The sequence below is a fragment of the Drosophila tropicalis genome, unplaced genomic scaffold (genome assembly GCF_018151085.1).
Source record: "Drosophila tropicalis isolate 14030-0801.00 unplaced genomic scaffold, ASM1815108v1 contig_463, whole genome shotgun sequence".
NCBI classification, from domain to species: Eukaryota; Metazoa; Arthropoda; class Insecta; order Diptera; family Drosophilidae; genus Drosophila; species Drosophila tropicalis.
Genome location: NW_027172929.1, coordinates 1698616 through 1718761, shown reverse-complemented (window position 1 = coordinate 1718761; position 20146 = coordinate 1698616). Strand labels below are relative to the sequence as shown.

At 38.0% G+C, this 20146-nt stretch overlaps 1 protein-coding gene across 1 annotated transcript in view; it reads left to right on the top strand.

The window, feature by feature from the left end:
* The window catches only part of Eip75B (Ecdysone-induced protein 75B), a 121586-nt gene that overhangs the window by 66236 nt on the left and 35204 nt on the right, over positions 1–20146 (top strand). Inside the window, 1 exon segment of the mRNA XM_068287288.1 lies at positions 7629–7717. Within this exon segment, the coding sequence (XP_068143389.1) occupies positions 7629–7717 (89 nt within the window).

The following is a 20146-nucleotide window of genomic DNA, read 5'->3' as shown; positions in this document are numbered from 1 at the left end:
GCACCTGTCACAGACATGGATACTGTGCCGACCACAGGTGTGCCCATGGCCAGTAAAATGCCCCATAGTAATGTTATCTATGTGAATAAAACGAGTCCAAATTCTTCTTCGTCTTCTAATGCTGGTGCCGTATCCGTGGTTAGTACCACAGAGATTCAAACTAACTTTGAGGCAAACAATCAATCGCAGCAGCAGCAGCAACAACAACAGACGCCAAACCATCATTCGATTTACCATCATCAACATCATCATCAGGGTTTGAATTTCTCAACATTCTCATCCTCAAACAACAACAACAATAACAATATTGTTGTAGTACCAGCCGATTCGCGTCCACAGACACCGGACTATATTAAATCATATCCAGTTATGGATACAACTGTGGCCAGTTCGGTCAAAGGTGAACCCGAGCTCAATATTGGTGAGTCCGCAAAAAGAAAAATAAACAATAAAAGAATTGCAAAAAACACTTCCGTCTAAAAAATATATACATACATATAATCTATCTATCTTAAGATTGACCTTCCGAAATCCGTGAAGATCCGAGATGATCAGATCAAAGATCACATGTTTGTTCTGCTTCCGTTTAACCAAATCTAAAAACGTTAATTAGCATTTTAGGCCTAAAGAGAGACAGGGTGAGAGAGAGGGAGAGGGAGAGAGAACTCTGATCAGAACTCTCCTTCAGCTGCTACTTAGCGGAAATCCAAGGCTTTAACCTTAATGGGTATATTGACTTTATGTCACACAAAATGATGATTAGCTTCCGAATCATTCCGTTTTTGGCCAGCAAAAAAAAAAAAAAAATTATGCAGTCAATCAACTTTGCTTACCCCAAAAAACAAAAAAAAAAAAAAACGTACAATAAGTGCGAAACAAGGTCGTTCCGCATACGAAAAGTATATAAATTTATATATCAACGAGCAAAAGTTCATGCGAGTTCAATTAACTTTTAAATAACTGTACCAATGTCAGGCAGTTGTTTTTTTTTTGGGGCTTTTGTTTTATGACTAAAAGGAAGTTAATGCACTTCGGAATGACTAACAACCGGTTAAAATAACAGCAACAACAACGAAATATATGTACATATATTCACCAGTTCAAGTGAATGAGTCAAGGTGGTAAATGCTTCCTTCTACGACTCCTCAATCTTTCTGCTTCTTAACCATCTTCAACTCAAGTTTCAAGTGCAATGGATCTATGCAAAAGTGTGAGTGAGGGAGAGAGAGAGAGAGAGAGATATCATTCCTTGCCAAATCATTCGCCAATTGTTCTTAACTATAACAAATTGAGTTTTAAAAACGTTTTCTTTCTAAGAATAAAAGGCATTTCCAGTGATGAATAAGTTCTGAAAAAGTTTAGACAAAGTAGTCGATCTAAGTTTTGGTTAGAAAGTTGGCTATCTTTCTTGGTTATGATTGGGTTGAACAGTTTAGAAGGTAAATTATGATTTGTCGTTTTCAATTTCCTCACGAGGATCTCTGCCAGGACTTAAGCCATGGTTCAAAAATAAAGCACTAACAGCCTTATGAGAGTACTAATTGCTTTTCAGGAAATGTTATGCCGATAATATGCATTAGTCCTCCTGTAAGCCGCCCCCCTCCCCCCCGCTCCTGTGACAACTCTCCCCAATTGCTGCGATATCAATGCATTTTCGAGACACATTTTTCACGCCCTGTCACAAACGAAAGTGAAAAGCAAAAGCAAAAAAGTTTTTATTATGTGTTGTTTTGCTTTTGCTTTTATTTATTTATGCGTCTAGGCAGGCGCATTGCATTTCTCCAAATCCAAACACACACACACACACACACACGAAAGAGAAAGAAACAAAGAAAAGAAAAAGAGAGAGAAAAAAAACTGGGCTGCATTTGATACGCTTGAAAACGAATGGCTTAAAATAGTAAGTTAGCCAAGTTCATTGCCTGCCAGAGGCCAAAATAAAAAATGATATGACTTTTTCGATTTAACTGTTGTTGTTGTTGTTAATGTTGTTGCAAGTGCATCCGTTTGCCAAGTTTTCAATTTCAATTGCCTCAAGCCGAAAACGAAAGTGAAAATGCAATTGCAAACGAACCAACGAACAAATTCATTCACTCGCTTACTAACTCTTTTTGTTTTGCACGTTTTCACTGCGCGCGCCGGTCAGTGAGCCAGTCAGCCAGCTAACCAATTTATGGCCAAAAAGCCAAGTTAAAGTCGTGTGTCCTCTCCAAGTCCGTTTGTCTCTTCTTCTTGCTTAATTTAAATTCGCTGTTAAATTGTCTTTGACACACACACACACACACACGACCAAACGATTAGGGGAAGGAGAAGCGATGGGTTAATGACCGCCACCCCATCCCACCCCACCTCCAATTCCCTCGATACGATTGATACATCTAAACGTCTACTCCTTACCTACCTCTAAACATCTTCCAAAAGCAACAAACAAAGACAACAGCAACAAAAATGCCTTTTGTTCAATGTCGGTGAAAGTCAAGTCAACTTGCAATAACTTTTGCCTGCCTCGCTACAATTGTGCAGAAAGAAAAGTTATTTGCCTTTTGGTAGATACACTCATACATACATACATACATACAGACAACACAAACATATGTATGTGTGTATCTGGTAGGTAGGTTTTTCATAGCACTGAGTTTTTCGTAGGCGGCGTTTGAACTTTTGCTTTTGCTTTGACTTGAAGGAAAGTTAGTTTTAGTTGGTTTTTTTTTTTTTTTTTTTGTGATCGTGTTTATTTTTATTGGCACAATTATTTGTGCATTTTAGAAATTTATTAAGCGTTCAAAGACCCACAAGACATTAGATGGCAGTTGGCAGTTACCCCCGTCCCACATCCACCACTCTTCTTCTCCTTCTCCTTCTCTGGCCAAGAAAGTGAAAACTAACAAATTGAAAGTCCAAATACCTTTTTCTTTATTTATCCATCTATAGGTATATATGTATATATATAGAGTTGACTTTTACTACTTTTCAAATTGGCCATAATAATTAATATTGTCCACCAGGTGAGATTGTTTATTGATCAGTCTGATATTTGATTATGAGTTCAAGATTGAAAAGTTCTTAATTCACCTTTGAGATTGTAATTAGTTAATGATACAATTGGAGTCCAAAGTGAGCTACAGTTAATAACTCTTATTCGATTAGCATAGAAATAACTATAAAAGTGCTAGAATCTTAAAGATCTATAGCGTCTCCTTGCACCTTAGAAGTTGGGATCTTATTAGGGTGGTGGTGAAGGGAAATTTCATCAGTTTAGTTCCCAAACTACTTCACACTTTCAAAGTTAGACAAATCTTAGAACATTCGAAGAGTTACAACTGATTTTAAATACAAGATCCAAAGCTCCAGAATCCAGAGGATTCTCATAGAAAGTATTTCCATAGAGAAGACAATCCCATTGCAATGGACAGCAATTTTCTATTCTAGAATGTCCTTAAATACTAAAACTTTTGAGGATCAAATAAAAATGATCACAAATATCGTTGATTTCAAAGTCGTATCCTGTTTCGTCGTCCTTAAGGGACTTTAATCGTTTCTCAGTTTCTTAGCCCGTGTTTGTTTTTCGGTAGGGGGTGTTGGGTGGGGGATGGCATTGACATTTGTTTTCGGTTGTCATTTTTTTTTTCGAAAATTATATTTCCCACGCTTTTTATTGTCGTCGATCAATAACCTTTTTGTTCCCCTGGCCTGGCTGGCAATTCGCTCAAGGTTCAACGGTTTGAAGATCAATGTACTTGAATTCAAAAACAGCAGAAATCGAATTGCATAACTTCTGGCCAAAAAGTAGTCGTCAAAAAAAAAAAAAAAAACCCTCGAAATGAAAACAAATGAATTTCACGTTTTTACTTTTTTAATTCAATGAACTAAAGCGAAGAGTCAAGAAGCAGCAGGCGAGCAGGCAATGGGCGCCACGCCCACATTTACACACACATAAACAGAGAAACACGAGCAATAAATGCCGCCTGACCTCAGTTGCGTTTTTTGAACTCTCTCAAAAAAAAAAAGACGAAAAAAAATGATATTGAAATTTTTAAATTTTATTGCACGATACATTGAACCGATTCTGAAACCTGTCTGAACATTTCCGCATTCAAAATATGTATTTCCAAAATGTGAGAAGGTGGAGGAAGGGGTGGAGAAGGGAGAAGCACGTTCTCTCAGCAAATACCTCTATGGCTCTCTCTCTCTGTCTCTATCTATCTCTGCTACTGCACGCGCTAAAAATTGTTTATTGATCGAGCGAGAGAGAGAGAGAGCCAAAAATAAAAAAGAAAAAAAAAATTTCAATGTCAAATTTTAATTTAGTTGAGTTTTGTTGTTGTTGTTGTTGTTTGTTCACCCATAGAACATTTGGCAATATGGTGTCTCTCTCTCTCTCTCTCTCTCGGCTCATATCAGGCTGTCGGAATTGATTTGAATGTGTGTGTGTGTGTGCCATTTGTTTGCTGTTCTTTTTGGTGTATTTCTAGCTGATAGTAATGCCCCCCCCTTCTTCGACTCTCTCTCCTTTCGCCCCCTGTACAACACAACCCACCCTAGCCCACTACCACCACCACCCTCTGTTACCCTGTGTCTGTGTTGGTGTGAAGTGAATGAAACTTTCAAGGTCGCCTTTGACATGTGTGTGTGTGTGTGTGTGTAGTGCGTATTAGATAATACTCATAGATTTTGACTGTAGATTATTTGGTTAGCTAATAATATGTACAAACGAGAGAGAGAGACAGAACGGGAGAGTTATATAGAATATATAGAGAAAATATAGTTTTTACCATTTTTGTGGAATTTCAAGGTAGAATTTATGTATAAATTTTTTTGTTTTTTTGGGGGAATTTTTGGCAAACACATTTTTTTTTTTTCTTATTTCTCATTCCTGGAAATAATGTTAAAATTAATTTAAATTTATTTACTTTTCCATGAAATTAGCCCTAAAAAAATACAAAAATTTCCCAATTAATTATGAAATTCAAAATTGAATTAGGGTCTATAAGACCAATTTGAATTAAAATATATCTATAAAAAAAATTGTATTAAATTTGCTATATAAGTTTACTTGAGAATATATTTTAGAACAAATTAACTATAAAAATGTTAACTAATTCAGAATATTATAATGTCTGTAGTTAAATATTTGAAAATATTATGCCAAAATATGTTCAGAAAGCTAAATATCAGAACAAAAAGTAATAAATAAAAGCAAACTAAAAAAAGATTTAGTATTTAGTATTTAGAATTTGATATCTATCTGACTGTAGATTAATTTCAAAAAAGTATCTACAAAGTATTTTAATAGATTATTGGTTTTTTTTTTTTGGAATCTTTCTTAGATTCTTCAGATGGGAGGAGATTCAAATTCAAAGTCTCAATTCTCTCCTAATGCTCTGCTCTCCCAAAAGAGCCTTAATTAGTTATGTATCTAATAATGTTAACTTATCTAGCAGCAGCGCCCTCAAAACTAGGAAGTATTTGTCATTAGCCTTCACTTATCTAATTGAAAAACATGCGCCAATTTTCCCTTTTTTTTTTTTTAAAGCTTATCAGCCTATAGAATCAAGGCAAACAAAAACAAAGTATTACTGTGTGTGTGTAACAATTTCATTTGAACTTGAAAATAAAAGAATACGTTATTTTACTTTATTTAATTTAATTAATTATAGCAAACAACAACAACAAAAACACACAAAAAAAAAAAAAACAACAGCAGACAATCGCTTGGCACACATTTGAAAGCATATATGTATAGACATATATGTATATAGAGTATAATATATATATAGATTTTGATTTGAATGTGGGCGTGTTATTTAGATAGAATTGCCACGTTTTCATCTCCTACTGAAGAGAAGATGAGGGCTAATGATGGGGGGCGAGGCAGTGGAGGAGTGTGAAGCGTTGTTGCTGACGTCATTTGGGGCAAAGACGCCGCCGAATTTTGATTTATACATCATCTCTAGGCCATTGTAATAGATTCCTTTCATGGATTTTATGTGGGATTCTATAATTTTAGCTTTGTTTATAAAAGCAACAACAGCAGGGCCCCCTTCTCCCTCACTCCCTCCCAAAAAAAAAAAAAGAGACAAGGTCAATATTAAATAGTTTCACTCACCTTTTGAGTATTTGCTAAATGGGCGACACGTGTAATGGCCTGATAAATTCATTTCGTTACGTTTTGTTTTCGGTTGTGATTGTTGTTGCTATTATTATTAATAATATTGTTTGGAAATGCTGTAATATGGTATTATATATGGCTCTATCAATAGAAATAAGATAATGCTAGAGAGGAACGGGGAGGGCGACACAAAGGGGGCAATTGGTGATAATACGAGCACTATTACGAGAGAGACTTGATATGAAATCAAGTTCCGATCATTGATATGGGAATATGTAATAAAAAGAATATCGATAACGTTTTAAGAATAGTTTTTCAAATACTTAAAGTATTTAAAGTAATTTCTTATAATTATTTCTTGTAATTTTGTTGACAATGTTAATCTTAGGCGATTACAAAGTCCAAAGATCATCAATAAAGGATTGATTTCGATAACAAATGTAAAAGAAACACTTTCGATAACAATAGTGTGAAGATCATCCAATCTTTTATCGATAGATCGATAAATTTAAAGGGTTTGTTTTGTTTTGAAGCTGTTTTAAATTCAAACGATCGGAATGAAAATTGATTACTAATACACTAAGTAAGTAAGTTACTTGAAAGTGGATCAGAAAATTATATATACACACACAATGAAAAACCACTGGAAATAAAAGTCAGTCAGTGGCTCGACGGCAACGTTTATTTTTTCTCTTGTGTCGTGCGAAAGATCACATGAAAAAAAAAACCGGAGACGATGACGCTGCGAGGCAATGCAAAAGTGCAACGATCTGCAATGTGAAATGTCAGTGAACTTGTGCCAAAGAAAGACAGAGAGGTAGAGAGAGAGGGGGGAGGGGGAAAATAAGTGATATACACAGATACAAAATGCAGATACTCGCTCACTATGTGTGTGTGTGTGTGTGTGTGTCTGGCACAGAAATAGCAAAACAGAAAGAAAAAAAAAAACAAAACAAAGCTCATCATGATGATCATGTTCATAATGATGACCGTGGCAGCGTGAAGATCACTTGGCATTGTTGTTGTTGTTGTTGTTGTTAATATAATTTACAATTGTGTTTGCCAAGGCATGTTGCCTGTGTTTTTTCTTCTTCTTTTTGTTGTTCCCTGCTGATATTTTTTTTGCTGATAAAGAAAGACACAGACGAAGCGAGTGAAAGACTTTCTTTCTTCATAAAAAAAGTAAAACAGGTTCTGAAGAACTTGTTCTGCCAGTGGAGAGAAAGAAAGTCTTTCTCTCGCTCTCTCATATGGGCTGCTGTGCTTTCTTTGGTAACGTTTATTTTTTTTTTTTGTGGTGAAAGTTACGTAACCATTTAAACCATGGCCAAGAATCGAGCTCAAGTTCAACAACAAGTTTTCTCTGTGTGTTTGTGTGTGTGTGTGTGTCAGTTATTACATGATCTTTGTTGACTTTCTTTTGCTTTCTTTCGTTTCGTTTCGTTTCGTTTAGTTTGTTAAGAGTAAAAGTTGCCTCACTTGATATTAATTTATCGATTTGTTCTTTTTCAATTTACAGAATTTGATGGAACAACTGTGCTATGCCGCGTCTGTGGGGATAAGGCCTCTGGCTTTCATTATGGTGTGCATTCCTGCGAGGGCTGCAAGGTAAGTTTTCTACTCAACATATGTATGTATATCCTTTTGTCTGTCTGTGTGTCGTGTGCTAGCCACGTGCAATGAGACTCTGTAGTTTTTGCCTGACATTGAACTCATTTGACCTCGCGTCGTCGTCTTCGTCCTGAGGGTTAACTTATCCTTTAATTCATTACTCAATGAGGGTTGTTCCTCAAGTACAATACTACACAATACATACATATGTAGAATTTTGTGTGAGCAACAGGCTCTTATGCCCTTCGATTATTTTGTGTGTAAGGGACCTTAACAATTGCGTTGCAGACGACGCTAAACCTGCCGCTCAGCTTCAGTCTGCGTCTGCGTTTGCGTCTGCGAATTGTCCTTGCATAAATTGCGTCGCAATAAAATAAATCAAAATGAGAGAGGATGGAACATGAACAAATATACCTATATATACATATATACAAAATAAAAAGGAAACCAAAAACAACAAGCAAACAACCAACCAACCGATCAACCACCACCACCACCACCATCACCAGCAGCAGCACCACCACCACCACGAAGAACCAGAACGAATACTTTCAATGTTTTTGTGGCCCTTTTGCTTTCCGCTGCTGTTGCTGCTGTCTGTGACATTGAAAATGCCGGCAAGTTCATTCGCCCAGGGCCCAGACACACGATTGTGAATATCGCGCCAATGTGCAACAGGGATAGAGCCAAACAGAGAGAGTGTGTGTGAGAGAGAGAGAGAGAGTCCAATAAAGCCAACCAACTGATACTATAGAGATGCAAACGTGAAGGGTTTTTGGCCTCACAAACAATGCCAATTAAAATGATTAATAATAACAAGAATCATTGGTATTTTCATCACAAAAGTATGCAATAACATTTTGTCAACTTCAAGAAAAAAATGGTGAGCTAAAGCTACATTAAATCCTCACGATCCTTCACGAAGGAAGGGGGGAGCAGAGGGGCACTTCACGATTTCATCGCTAAGCGAGTGCCGCTGCCTCTGCCGCTGCCTGTCTCTGTTTCTCTTCCTTTTAACCTTGACGCAGTAGTTTGCCCTATTCCCTTATATATTTTTTTTGTTGTCGATGCCACATTAAGCAGAGTGTATATAATGTCTCAATGACGTCCTTGAATTAGGTTAACAGCCAGTTGAAGTTCAGAGTATCTTTCTCTCTCTTTCGTCTGCTTCTTTTGCGCCATCCTTGCGTATTTATTTTTATATTTGGACGTCTGCGCGTCTGAAATTTCAAACTTTCAAGTCAAACAAATGCAAAAAAAAAAAAACACCAATAGTAGAAATTTAACCGAATTTCTTATGCTCTTTAAGTAAAAAAGAAACTTTTAAGCCAAAAAAGGAAATTTCAAGCTAAACTAATTTTCTTCAAGCGATTGTTTCTATGGTTTAGAGTAGGCAGATTTTTATGATATTTAACACAGTTATTGATAAATGCATTTAGCAATAAATTACCAAATCTTTTAAGAATCGCTTGGAAAATAAGAAAGTTATTAAAAGAAAACTGTATGCCATTGAGAATTTAAAAACTAATAAACTTTTAGTTAAACAAGGGCATAAAATTCAAAAACCAAACCATAAAACTAAACCCGTAGTTCTTCTTACTTTGCTTAACTCAAAAAAAAGAAGTTCATTGACTTTTTTTTTGTGCCTGTCTTAGCCCGAAAAATAAAACACATCATCTTGACCACTCAAATGTGCTAATTTATATATCAAATATGTGTGTGTGTGTATGGATATCTTATGTATCCAATTTATGTAGATATATGTAGGTAGGTAGGCCTATTATTGAACAATTTCCATCTCCACTCACACTCACACACACACACACACTAGCATATCGCGTTGTCGCTTTTTTGAAGTTCAAGGTTAGATCGAAAACCTGTCCAAGCTTTTTTGCTTTGCTTTACGCTCTGCTCTGCTTGCTATGGCACGCACTTTTATGCGTTCTCTGGCCGAGTAGGAAGCAAGTTTTTGTTGTTGTGTGTTTCTGTGTGTGTGTGTGTGTTTGTCGACATTGCTCATACGCCGTCGTGTCCGTCGACAACGATGCTTCCGCCAATTCAACTGGCTCTCTGCCTACTACCTACCTACCTGGCCATAACCACCAACCTTCGTTTTGTCTATTGACCTCTATTTTTCGTTTTCCAAGACTTTGTGGCTTGGCTTGGCTGCTTTTTGCGGTTCGCCGTGTTAGGGAATCGAATGACTTCATAATTTTTTGACTCATTGTAGTTTGTTTTTTTAATTGTTTAGTTCTGGCAAACAAAAGAGAAAAAAAAAAACAATTCTAAAGATTAGCAATTATATAAAATTGAAGTTTGTGTTAGGCGTTTAAGCTTTGTTTTCTTTCGAAAATGATCATTGGTCATTGTCGTTTTTCTCAGATACGGAAATGAAATGCCAAATTAAAGTAAAAGACAGTCTGGATGAGAATAGGAAACTATTGTAGAGATTTCCCTTACGAGAAACAACCTTCCAAATCTAAAATTCATATGGTATCGTTAAGGAAAGGATGTATTGTCTCATCTCTTATATAAGGTCCATCTACTTATGATCTGATGATGATGTCATCTCAAGACACCTGCTCGATTACATCAGTTTATGGCTAGAAGTATAGCAAAAGCCATCCGAAACTTAACTCATACCTAAACCCTATGTTTGTCTTACTCCTTATCATTTACATATATACACACACACACATACTTTTGTCATTTCCTTCATTTTCTTGTTCATACATATGTACATATCTTTCACACATTCGTTTGCTGCCTGTTGCCTTAATGACCCAATTTCAATTTCAAAACTAAACAACACCAACAATAACAACAAGAAAAAGAAATTATAGACCTGATTCCAGGTAAAAGAGAAAAACAACAACAACAACAACAACAGAATGTTCTACAACAACATTTTTATGCAAAGACAAAGCAAAAGACGAAAGAAAAACAAGAACAAAAAAAGTAAATAAATTTTGTTGGTCAGCTTTCTTAACGCTAGTGCTTCCCCCTCTCTCTCTCTCACACACACATGTAGTCTTTCCTTCTTCCTTTTTCTCTCTCTCTCTCTCATCATCATGTTATTTTTGTGGTTCGTTCAGCTATTACCTAACATATTGTTATTCTTTTCACATTATTTAGCATATTTATTTATTTATTTGTTATTCTCTTTTTTTTTTTTTTTTTTTTTTAAATGTATGTAGAGGCTATTATTTTGTCTTCTTCTTCTTCTTTCTCTTTCCCCTTGTCTTTCTTTCTCTGTGATTCCCTGCGGTGGTGTCGTTGGTGGCGACGGCGGCAGAGGCGTCGGCGGCGGGGCAGTTGTTGTTTTTTATGCTTCATGTAGTTTTTCGTCACACACACACACATACACATTTACATGCATTTGTATGCGAGTAGTATCTGTGGCTCTCTCTGTGAGTGTGTGTGCGTGTGCAAGCAGCAGCAAATGTGAATGAACTCGTTCAATGTCAAAAGCAAAAGGCAGAAGAAGCAGCGTACGCAACATAAACCAAACCGAGAGAGATAGAGAGAGAGTGAGCTCCAGAGAGCGTATGTTACGACTCTCTCCCACTCTACTGTGCTTGTGTGTGTGTGTGTGTGTGTATTTGAATCTCCCCCTGCATTCACTGCTTTCTTAGTTTTTGGGTATTTTTTTTTTTTTTTTCAAGGGGAATGAATTTTCGCTTTTATTGTATGTGCAATAGATTGATGAAAATGTCTCTATTGCTGTCTCCTTTTTGCTTCTCCGTGTGTGTAAAAGGAAATGAGGTTTTCTAGGTCTTGCAATGAAAAATATATATGTATGTAATTATCTTTGTCTATAAATACAAATGTTTCAGGTTGAAGTTTTTAATCAATTGTTAGATATTGATGAAAATTTATCTCTCAGAATTCGAAATTTGTTTCAATAGAAATCTAATTTAGTAGAATCCTTTAGTATCAATTCGTTTTTCAAGTGCAAGGTATTTATTATATCCATTAATTTAAAAAAATTTCCTCTGATTTACTGCCCTTATCTTATCTTTTGACCCTCTTTCACTATTTCTCGTTTTCATTGTGGTGATTTTCTTCATTTCGTTCATTTTCTTTGCTCGACTAGTTCCCTAACCTGCATTAACTTTTCAAGTGCTTATGATAATAATGACGTTGCATGCACACACACACACACAAACACACAGAGCGAGAGAGAGAGAGAGAGAGAGAGGCTTGATAATCTCTATGGGGGAACCTAAAAAAACGTAGAGGAAAATGCATTAAACAAAACAAAAAGGTATAGAAACATGAAAATCCTACAAATAGAACAAATTTTTGTTAGTGTGACATATGATGAAGGGGGTGGGGTGGATCGTAGCGGAGAGGGTGAGGGGGAGGGCGGGCTTGATAGTTACATATACAAATATTGTCAATATACATTCGAGAATCATAAAGTAAATAGGAAAAACAAGAGATACCCTCATTTCAGGATTTCCACTTGAAAGACAGAGAGAGAGAGAGAGAGCTACAAAACGAGAGAGAGAGAAAAATGCAATAGAAAAGTGCACTCTCCATCTCTAGCTCAGAGAGAGAGAGTGACACACAGAGACACAACGAGAGGAAGAGCACTTGAGAGAGAGAGAGAGAAAATGCTTATGCTGTGATTGTATGGGTGTTGTGCTAGGACCCACATAGATACATATAAAATCAGAGGTTAATGCTCTGAAATGCACTTGAACGACTGACTGCAGTCGCCTTGCGCAGCAGCAGCGCGACACACAGGCAGAGGCAGCAGCAGAGCCAGCGGCAGAGCAAGCAGCGTTGCATGAAATTATCTAGGCGTGTGCCTGCTGCTGCTGCTGCTGGGGAGGGTTTGTGGTGTGGTGTCTGTGTATGCGTGTGACCAGGAGGTGGAAAATTCAATTCGTATTTAGGTTGAGTTTTCAAAAAGAAAATTCTAGATGCAGGAGGGAAAACAGACAGCAGCTTGAGAAAAAAATCATATCAATTATTGGAGAAAGAGAGAGAGAGAGTCCTTCTTCTTTTTTTCTTACAAAAACTAATATGAAAAATATTTAATTTTTGTTTGAAATTTTCAAATAATTCCAAAAAACTCTACTAAAATGATCTTAAATTCTTTACTTAGTTAAGTAAACAAAATAATTACATTGAAAAGTTGCAAAAATTAAAGAATCTAATACTAGATTAAATATAAATATCAAATATTTGTTATTAAGAAAAGTTTTTATAGAATTCAAAATTTTGCAATGTCTTATATTAGACTTACAATGTATTACAAATTAAAAGTATTAAAGTTGTTTAGGACTAGATTAGCTAATTGTTAAATTTTTAAGATTTTTTCATTTAATTACTTCATGATTTGCTTCTTTTCTTGCAATTTCAAAGCGAGCGCTCAAAAAGCTTTTCATGCTTGTCTTTAACTTCTTGCCGCTAGATGGCGGCAGCAGCGCCATTATAAGGCAACTTGTCCACTGCGCAAAAGTATGCAATGGTTTTCGTTCGTATTCCATATGCTCAGAGCGCTCAAAAGCTTTGAGCTTTTGAGAGTCACCACCACCAAAGCAGACAAACTGTGGGCGCTTCTTTTTGAAAGTGTTAAAATAAAAAAAGTATATTCAATCGAATTGAACTTTATTGATGAATATGTTAAATGAATTTGAACTTTATTTCTTTTTGTGTTCTAATTGGACACACCTTAGAGAGCTGCTGGCTGCTTGGCCTTGCAGCAGATTCCTTAAAAAATGAATTATATATTTATGAACATTGACTAATTAACAATAATAATGATAATAATAATAGAGTAAATTAATGTTTCAAACACGCCTACTACGACTACGACTACGACTACGACTACTACTATTACTAGCTACCACTAACGCCAACAACAAGCATTTCGACGAGGCTTATCTAACAATTTTTTTTGTGTTTTTGTGAACTGGCAAAGAGAACGTGCAGCTGCAACTGCAACAGCAACCAGCAACAGCAGCAACAACAACAATTTGTGAGTACTCTAGCCGAGCTGCATAACTGGGGCGAGGGCATAGTGCAATGAACTGACTGGCCAGCCAAAGCCAGGCCGTTGTTGCAGTTTTTGCACTGTGTAAAACTACGAGCGATAGTAAAACTCATATATGTATGTATGTGTGTGTGAGAGATAGATAGAGCGAGAGAGAGAGAGAGCTTGAACTACCCTTAAAACGAAAGGAAGGGGATTTGTTGTTGTTGGGAGGATGGCAGAGGGGATGACCAAACACTTTTGCTGACCCAGTTAAATGTCATTCGCCTTCTAGTAGCAGCAGCTTGAGCCACGTGCTTTTAATGGGGGGTGACGACTTTGCTTTCATTCGAGGTTACTCTGTTAGCCAGCTTCATCTCACCTTTGCAAGTGGTGGAAGCAGAAATGGGAAATACATATGTATGTAGATAAGAATAAATCACAGAAAATGCTGTTCAATTAGTTATTAAATACATTGTCAACATGTTGCTGCTATTGCTTTCTCTCATCTCCAGTTCAGGTGTAACTCACCCCCTCCCCGACCATACATTGGTCTTTCTTGCATATGTAGTTCCCTCTACCCATAGTTCAGTTTCCCGGGCAACATTCTAGAACAACAAGAAACAAACGTCAACAAACTCACAACTTGGCGCTATGTTGAGCAATGAAAGTACCGCAACAAAATCGCACATAGTGAAAAAGAGAAAGAGAAAGATAGAGTGGGAGAGCGAGTGAGACAGAGATAAATAGGCAGGCATAGTTAGTTGCAGGCAAAGTGCATTGACTCTGACTTGCTGTCGCCGTTTGCTTTCTTCTTTCGCCCAGCGCCAGAGCTTCGACGTTGACTGCAAAAGCGAGCGTCGACATCGACGTCGCCGTCAACGTCAACGTTGGCGTCAGCTGCAACGCTGAACGCTTAACGTTTGTTGCATGCTGAATCGAGTTGAATGCACTCTTTGAATGCAGCAAAAAAAAAAAAGCAACTATGAAGCAACGTAGAGAGATAGATAGAGAGAGAAGAGAAAGCCATTATAAAATCATGTGGCAACAAAAAAAAAAAACGCAAAATATCATAACTCTAGCCTAGACATGAACCTCCTTCTCCTCTCCACTTGATGATGTCTCTTCCTCTTCCTCTTTGATGATCATTTATTTAGTTGCAAAAAAATCTAATTCGATTTTCTACTCTCACGATCTCTGACCATAGACAGGAGGCGGCGGAGGAGTTCAATGATCCAACAGCAATAAAAATGTTGCTGCTGCACCTTGGCTACCAACTTACTTAGTTAGTAATTGTCTTATGTCATAAGTCACAATACAACAACAGCAACAAAAGAAGCAAAAACTTTATATGTATTTGTATATATTGTCTGACATTTGTGTTGACAGTTTTATGTTGTCTTTGTGTTTGTTGTTGTGCCCAGCTGTTGCCGCCAAAGCTGAACAGACAAGACCAGACCAAGACCCAAGCAAAGCAAAGCCAAGCCAAGTCAAGCAACTTTTGCCAGTTTTATGTGTTGGCCAATAATTAAGAGCGAAAACGTTTTATAAATTATTTATATATATGATTTTTTATGCCAGAACGAGGAGAAGGAGTAGGAGGCGAGGGTGTGTCATCGTCTTCTGGCGTGGGAAAGTCGTTTTAATTAGTCAGTTAGATCAAAAGGCGAAGCTTAATACGTAAATTTAAATAATTGTCAAGGCATTGGTCAAAGCTAAAACTTGTTGGGAATCACAACCTTAACTTGGCAACAATCTTGAATATTTAAACACCTATTTCCTTTTTGAAAATTTACTAAACAAAGTTTTTTCTTTTCCATTTTCCATCCAATTACAGGTAAGCAACTTGATGATGATTACTCGCAGATTGGTTTTTTCTTAATTTCCTTAACCCATTTATGTGGTAGCTAAGTAAGTACATGAGTTCAATAAACTGCCTAGCTCAACGCCCTTCATAACAAATGAACCCACTAAACAACACACAATAAACAATAGAGAGAGCCAGAATCGAGTGTGGGGTGGTGCGGGGGCGAGTGCCGCCCCTTAACTAATTGATTTATGGCGGCTTGAGCATTTGACGAGAATCGCGCGATAAGCAACACGAAATATACCCCCAAAGCGCAATCCAATTCAATTCGCAAGCATGCAAGAGGAGAAGTCAGGGAGCCCGAAAAGAAAACAACAAAAAAAGAAAAAAAAAAAAAAACGCTCAGCAAGTGGCCTCAAGGCATTTAACTTTAACTGATTTTTCAGTTGTTGGCTGTGAACTAACCTCGTACAATGAGCGGCATATTGAGGCTGGCAACAAGGCGTCCCGTTAAGGCGTCTACGTAATCCTTTTGGCTACCTAACGGTTACTTCTGTTGCTGCGGTCAAAGACCGACAGACCAGGCAACCGACCAACCAACTAACCAACGAACCAATAGACCATTCACATACTTACTTACTTATCCCACTAACTAACTGCCTACACACACACACAACCAACAAAGTGCGCCAGTTGGCAGCAGCGACTTAAACTGGTAGCCTGGCTACCACCTCAAACTTTTGTGACTGCAGCAGCAGCAGCAGCAGCTGGCCTAGGTCTGGACGGGGGGATCTAAGATCTCGGGTCTCAGGTTTGGGGTCTAGGGGTCTGGGATCTGGCCTGTGATTGTTGTACAGTTTGTATGCAATTTTGGTAGCTGGGCACTGGGCACACACTGAAATCGAGAGAGAGAGAGAGAGAGCGAATGAGAGGTTTGGCCGGTCAGGTCTTTTTTTGCTACGCACGTATGCCCCGCCCCCTCCCATCTGTTGACAGAGGCCAGAAAGAAAGGCAAATCCCAAAAAACCTGGCTTTACCTAAATGGTTAAATATTGCAGGGATTTTTACAGGCCAAGCTAAATCTATGAGGGTAGATTGAAAGGTTACATAATATTACACTGTGTCAGCCCTTTGAAGTATGCTATAGAAATGCTATAACAAAATTTAACCCAACAAATTGAAATTAAATCAATTGTTGTTGTCATTAGATTATAATTATTTTAAATTACATTAAATCTTGCAAAGAATTTGCAGTTCTTTAGAAGCATTAACGATATGTGTGCCCTTTAAAGTATGCAATGATAATAATTTGTAATGGAAAGTTTACAAATTTCATTGAGTTGGCAAAACTCTTCAAGCCACCCACCCACCAACACACACTCAAGAAGGAAGCAAACGAGAGAAACACAAAAAACCTAACCTAATCCAACTCATTGAAAATTGTGCGTGAAATGCGTGACGACGACGACGTCGTCGATGACTTGCGGCGGGTTGTTCCCTTGTTTCTCCACATTTGTCTCGTTCGTTCGACATACTCGGGCGTTAAGACAACAACCACAACAACAACAACAACAACGTTTTTGTCTGGTCGCAACAATAACAACAACAAATCTTTATCGTTGACTGCATTTGCTGCCGCATGTTGTTGCATGATAATTATGCAACCCGGCAAAATACGAAAAACAAAATAGCTTCGAACCAAAAATGCCAACCTGACGTGGCTAACTCTACATACATACATATGCATGCCTTGCATGTGTATAGCAATTCCCCGGCACCTCCCCCTCCCGCCAAACCAACCATCTATCTAACGATCTATCCCATTTGATTTGGTAGTCACAGCACGCGCTTTCATTTTGAAGAAAAGCCATGCGTGTGCATGTTTGCTTCCTCTCTTTCTCTTTCTATTTCGTGTGTGCTTGTGTGTGTGTGTGTGTGTGTAGGTACCCCTAATTTGGTTAAAGTGCTGGGAGGAAGGATGGGGCACGGGGTTTGAGGTTTGGGGGCATCATGCCAAACGGCACTAAACTCATTTCCGTCACAAATTCTATGAATGTGCACAAGTCTCCGCCTTCTTCTATACTCCATCTTCAACCCCCACTTCCCACTCCCCACTCACCCATCCCACTTCTTAGTGCTGCTTCTGCCCGTCCTGCCTATTTTTATGGTAATTAATGTGGGGCAGGCTGTGTGTGGTTGTGGCATATGAGTAATAATTATGTTTCTGACCATTTCTCAGTGGTCATAATGCATAAATTTACATGAAAGCAGCAGCGGCCAACGTCTAGGGTGGTGGTAAATTTGTAAATTACCGTTAAGTGTGTTGACTGTGGTCAAACAGTGCGTATGAGTAATGAATAATGAGAGAGGCGGCCCATCGTACATCGACCACAAGTTGAAATATGCTAAGCAACAAATCAAAAATGTCCAATAAATGATGACAGAGACACGCAGTGAATAGAGAGATTCAAAGAGAGAGAGAGAGAGATAGGGAGTGCGAGAAATGGAGAGCAAATACAAAATAACAAATATTTCCTATAACAAGTTAAGAAATTGAAAGAAAAAAAAGAATTCCTTGCAACTTTAAGGAGAATCAAAGCTAGAAAGATGGATAGAGAGGGAGATAGAAGATAACTCTCAACTCTCTCCCTCCTCTCTCTCTCTCTCTCTCTGGCTATCTCTTTCTCTTGGAGACAACTTGATTATGTCACCTTTCGAATGAATTTGAAACATTTTTTTTTAGTTTTCGTTTCGCCTTTCCTTTTTTGTGACATTTGACATTTTTTCTGCTCTGGGGGGTGGTCTGAGGCAGGGGAAACCTGCCCTGTCTCCTACTTGACTCTCTGGTTGGCCATTTAGATAGATTTGAAGACCCTTGCGGCTGGCCTGGCTATTGTTGCACAGACACCTCCAACTAACTTGCCTCATTTAATAGTGTCGTGTCATGTTTAGTTTTTTTTGTCTGTGATTTTTGTGTGTGTGGTTAGTTGCCTTTTCTTCTTGTCATAACCTCAAACATGCAACGAAAATGTCAAAGCAAAGGCAAAAAAACAAAAAAGAATCACATTGTTGGTTAGGAGTTTGGCTCTATCTATCTATGTGTGTGTGTGTGTGTGTGAAAATTAAGCGGCATGTAATTTATGTTGACTCTGAAAATCGAATGTAACTCAATTTGAAATAGATTTTTGTTGTTGCTATCTCTCTGTGTCTATGTTCGAATGGAAAACTTGTTCTACAGCCTTCAGAAACTGCACGTACTTGTTAACCAGTACAATCACCTCTCTGGGTTATAGACAACAACAACAACAACAACGACGACCACAGCGAAAAACGTGACTCGATGGCGGGGCCCGAGTCAAGTCAAGTAGATGGAATTGCATTTAATGGGCGAACCGAAAGCAAATTCTGCCTGCTCGGTTTCCCCTCCATGCCGCTCCAGAAAACCAAACCAAAAAACCCGCAGGCTCTTTACAATTCAAATTTTCAATTGATTTTCTTTCTTTTTTTTTGTTTTTCCATTGTTTTGTTAGAGTTGGAGTCACTGTTACGTTGATATTTGAATATTTGACGGCACCAATCCATAGGCAATTATATGATTGGCAATGCGTAAATTGAAACAAGTAGGTTGACAGATGCAACAAGTCATTCAACTTGGTAAGAGGAAATCACAAAGACAATTAATCAACGAATAACGAAAAATTAACCACGCAAAAACCCCCCAGAGATATGCAATAGATGAGTTAAAGTCCTTTGCATACTTTAGGGGGTATAAATTACAACTACAGTAGAATTTGGGTTTAAGAATGTTCAAGGGACTGACGAAAACGTACTAACCGGAGGCCCTTTTAATCACTCATCGGACTTTAGTCGCCATAGCCGGATTCTACTGTATTTTAGATCTTTAGGGGCTTGTGGGAGGATTTGGTTGGGCTTTGGGTTTGGGTTATCAAATGCATTTGGAAAGTTCTTGTTATCTTGAGACTTCAATCTAGTTCATTTCAATCATCAACTAATCTCTCTCAATTGCCTGTCAAAAAGGGACTCTTATCTGTATGTAGATTCTTGAGGAAAATCTCAACAAGCCAAAAGTGTGCGGCGCTGCTTGACTATTAACTTCTTTAGCTGCTACTATTACCACCTTTTTCTCGGGGGCAATTAAAGTGAATCAGAAACCAAAAACCAAAAAAACTCAAACCTAACTTCACATGTGCAAGTTGAGAGGTGGAGACAGCGGCCCCGTTTCCTCTCGCCCACCCCACCCCCCTCTCTCTCTCTCTCTCTCTCTCTCTCTGGCTTTCTGGTCGTTATCGCATTTCACAATTTTTTAGAACGCAGCAGCAGCAGCAGCAACGGCAACGGCAGGCAAAGTAACTAACCTAACCTACGCTAACCCAATTCAAAGAGAGCCACAAAACGGACCGAAAGTTCAATAACCCAAACAACAGAGAGCCATCACACGCATACCACAAAAGAAAGACAAACCCACACAGGCAAAGAAAGAGAGAGAGAGAAGGCGAAATGAAATGGAGTGTGTGTGTGTGTGTAGAGGGGACGTTGGGCGGAGAGGTAGCTTATAGAACCTACCATAATTTTAATCTCGGCTCAGTTGGCCTCAAGTTATATTACAAACACA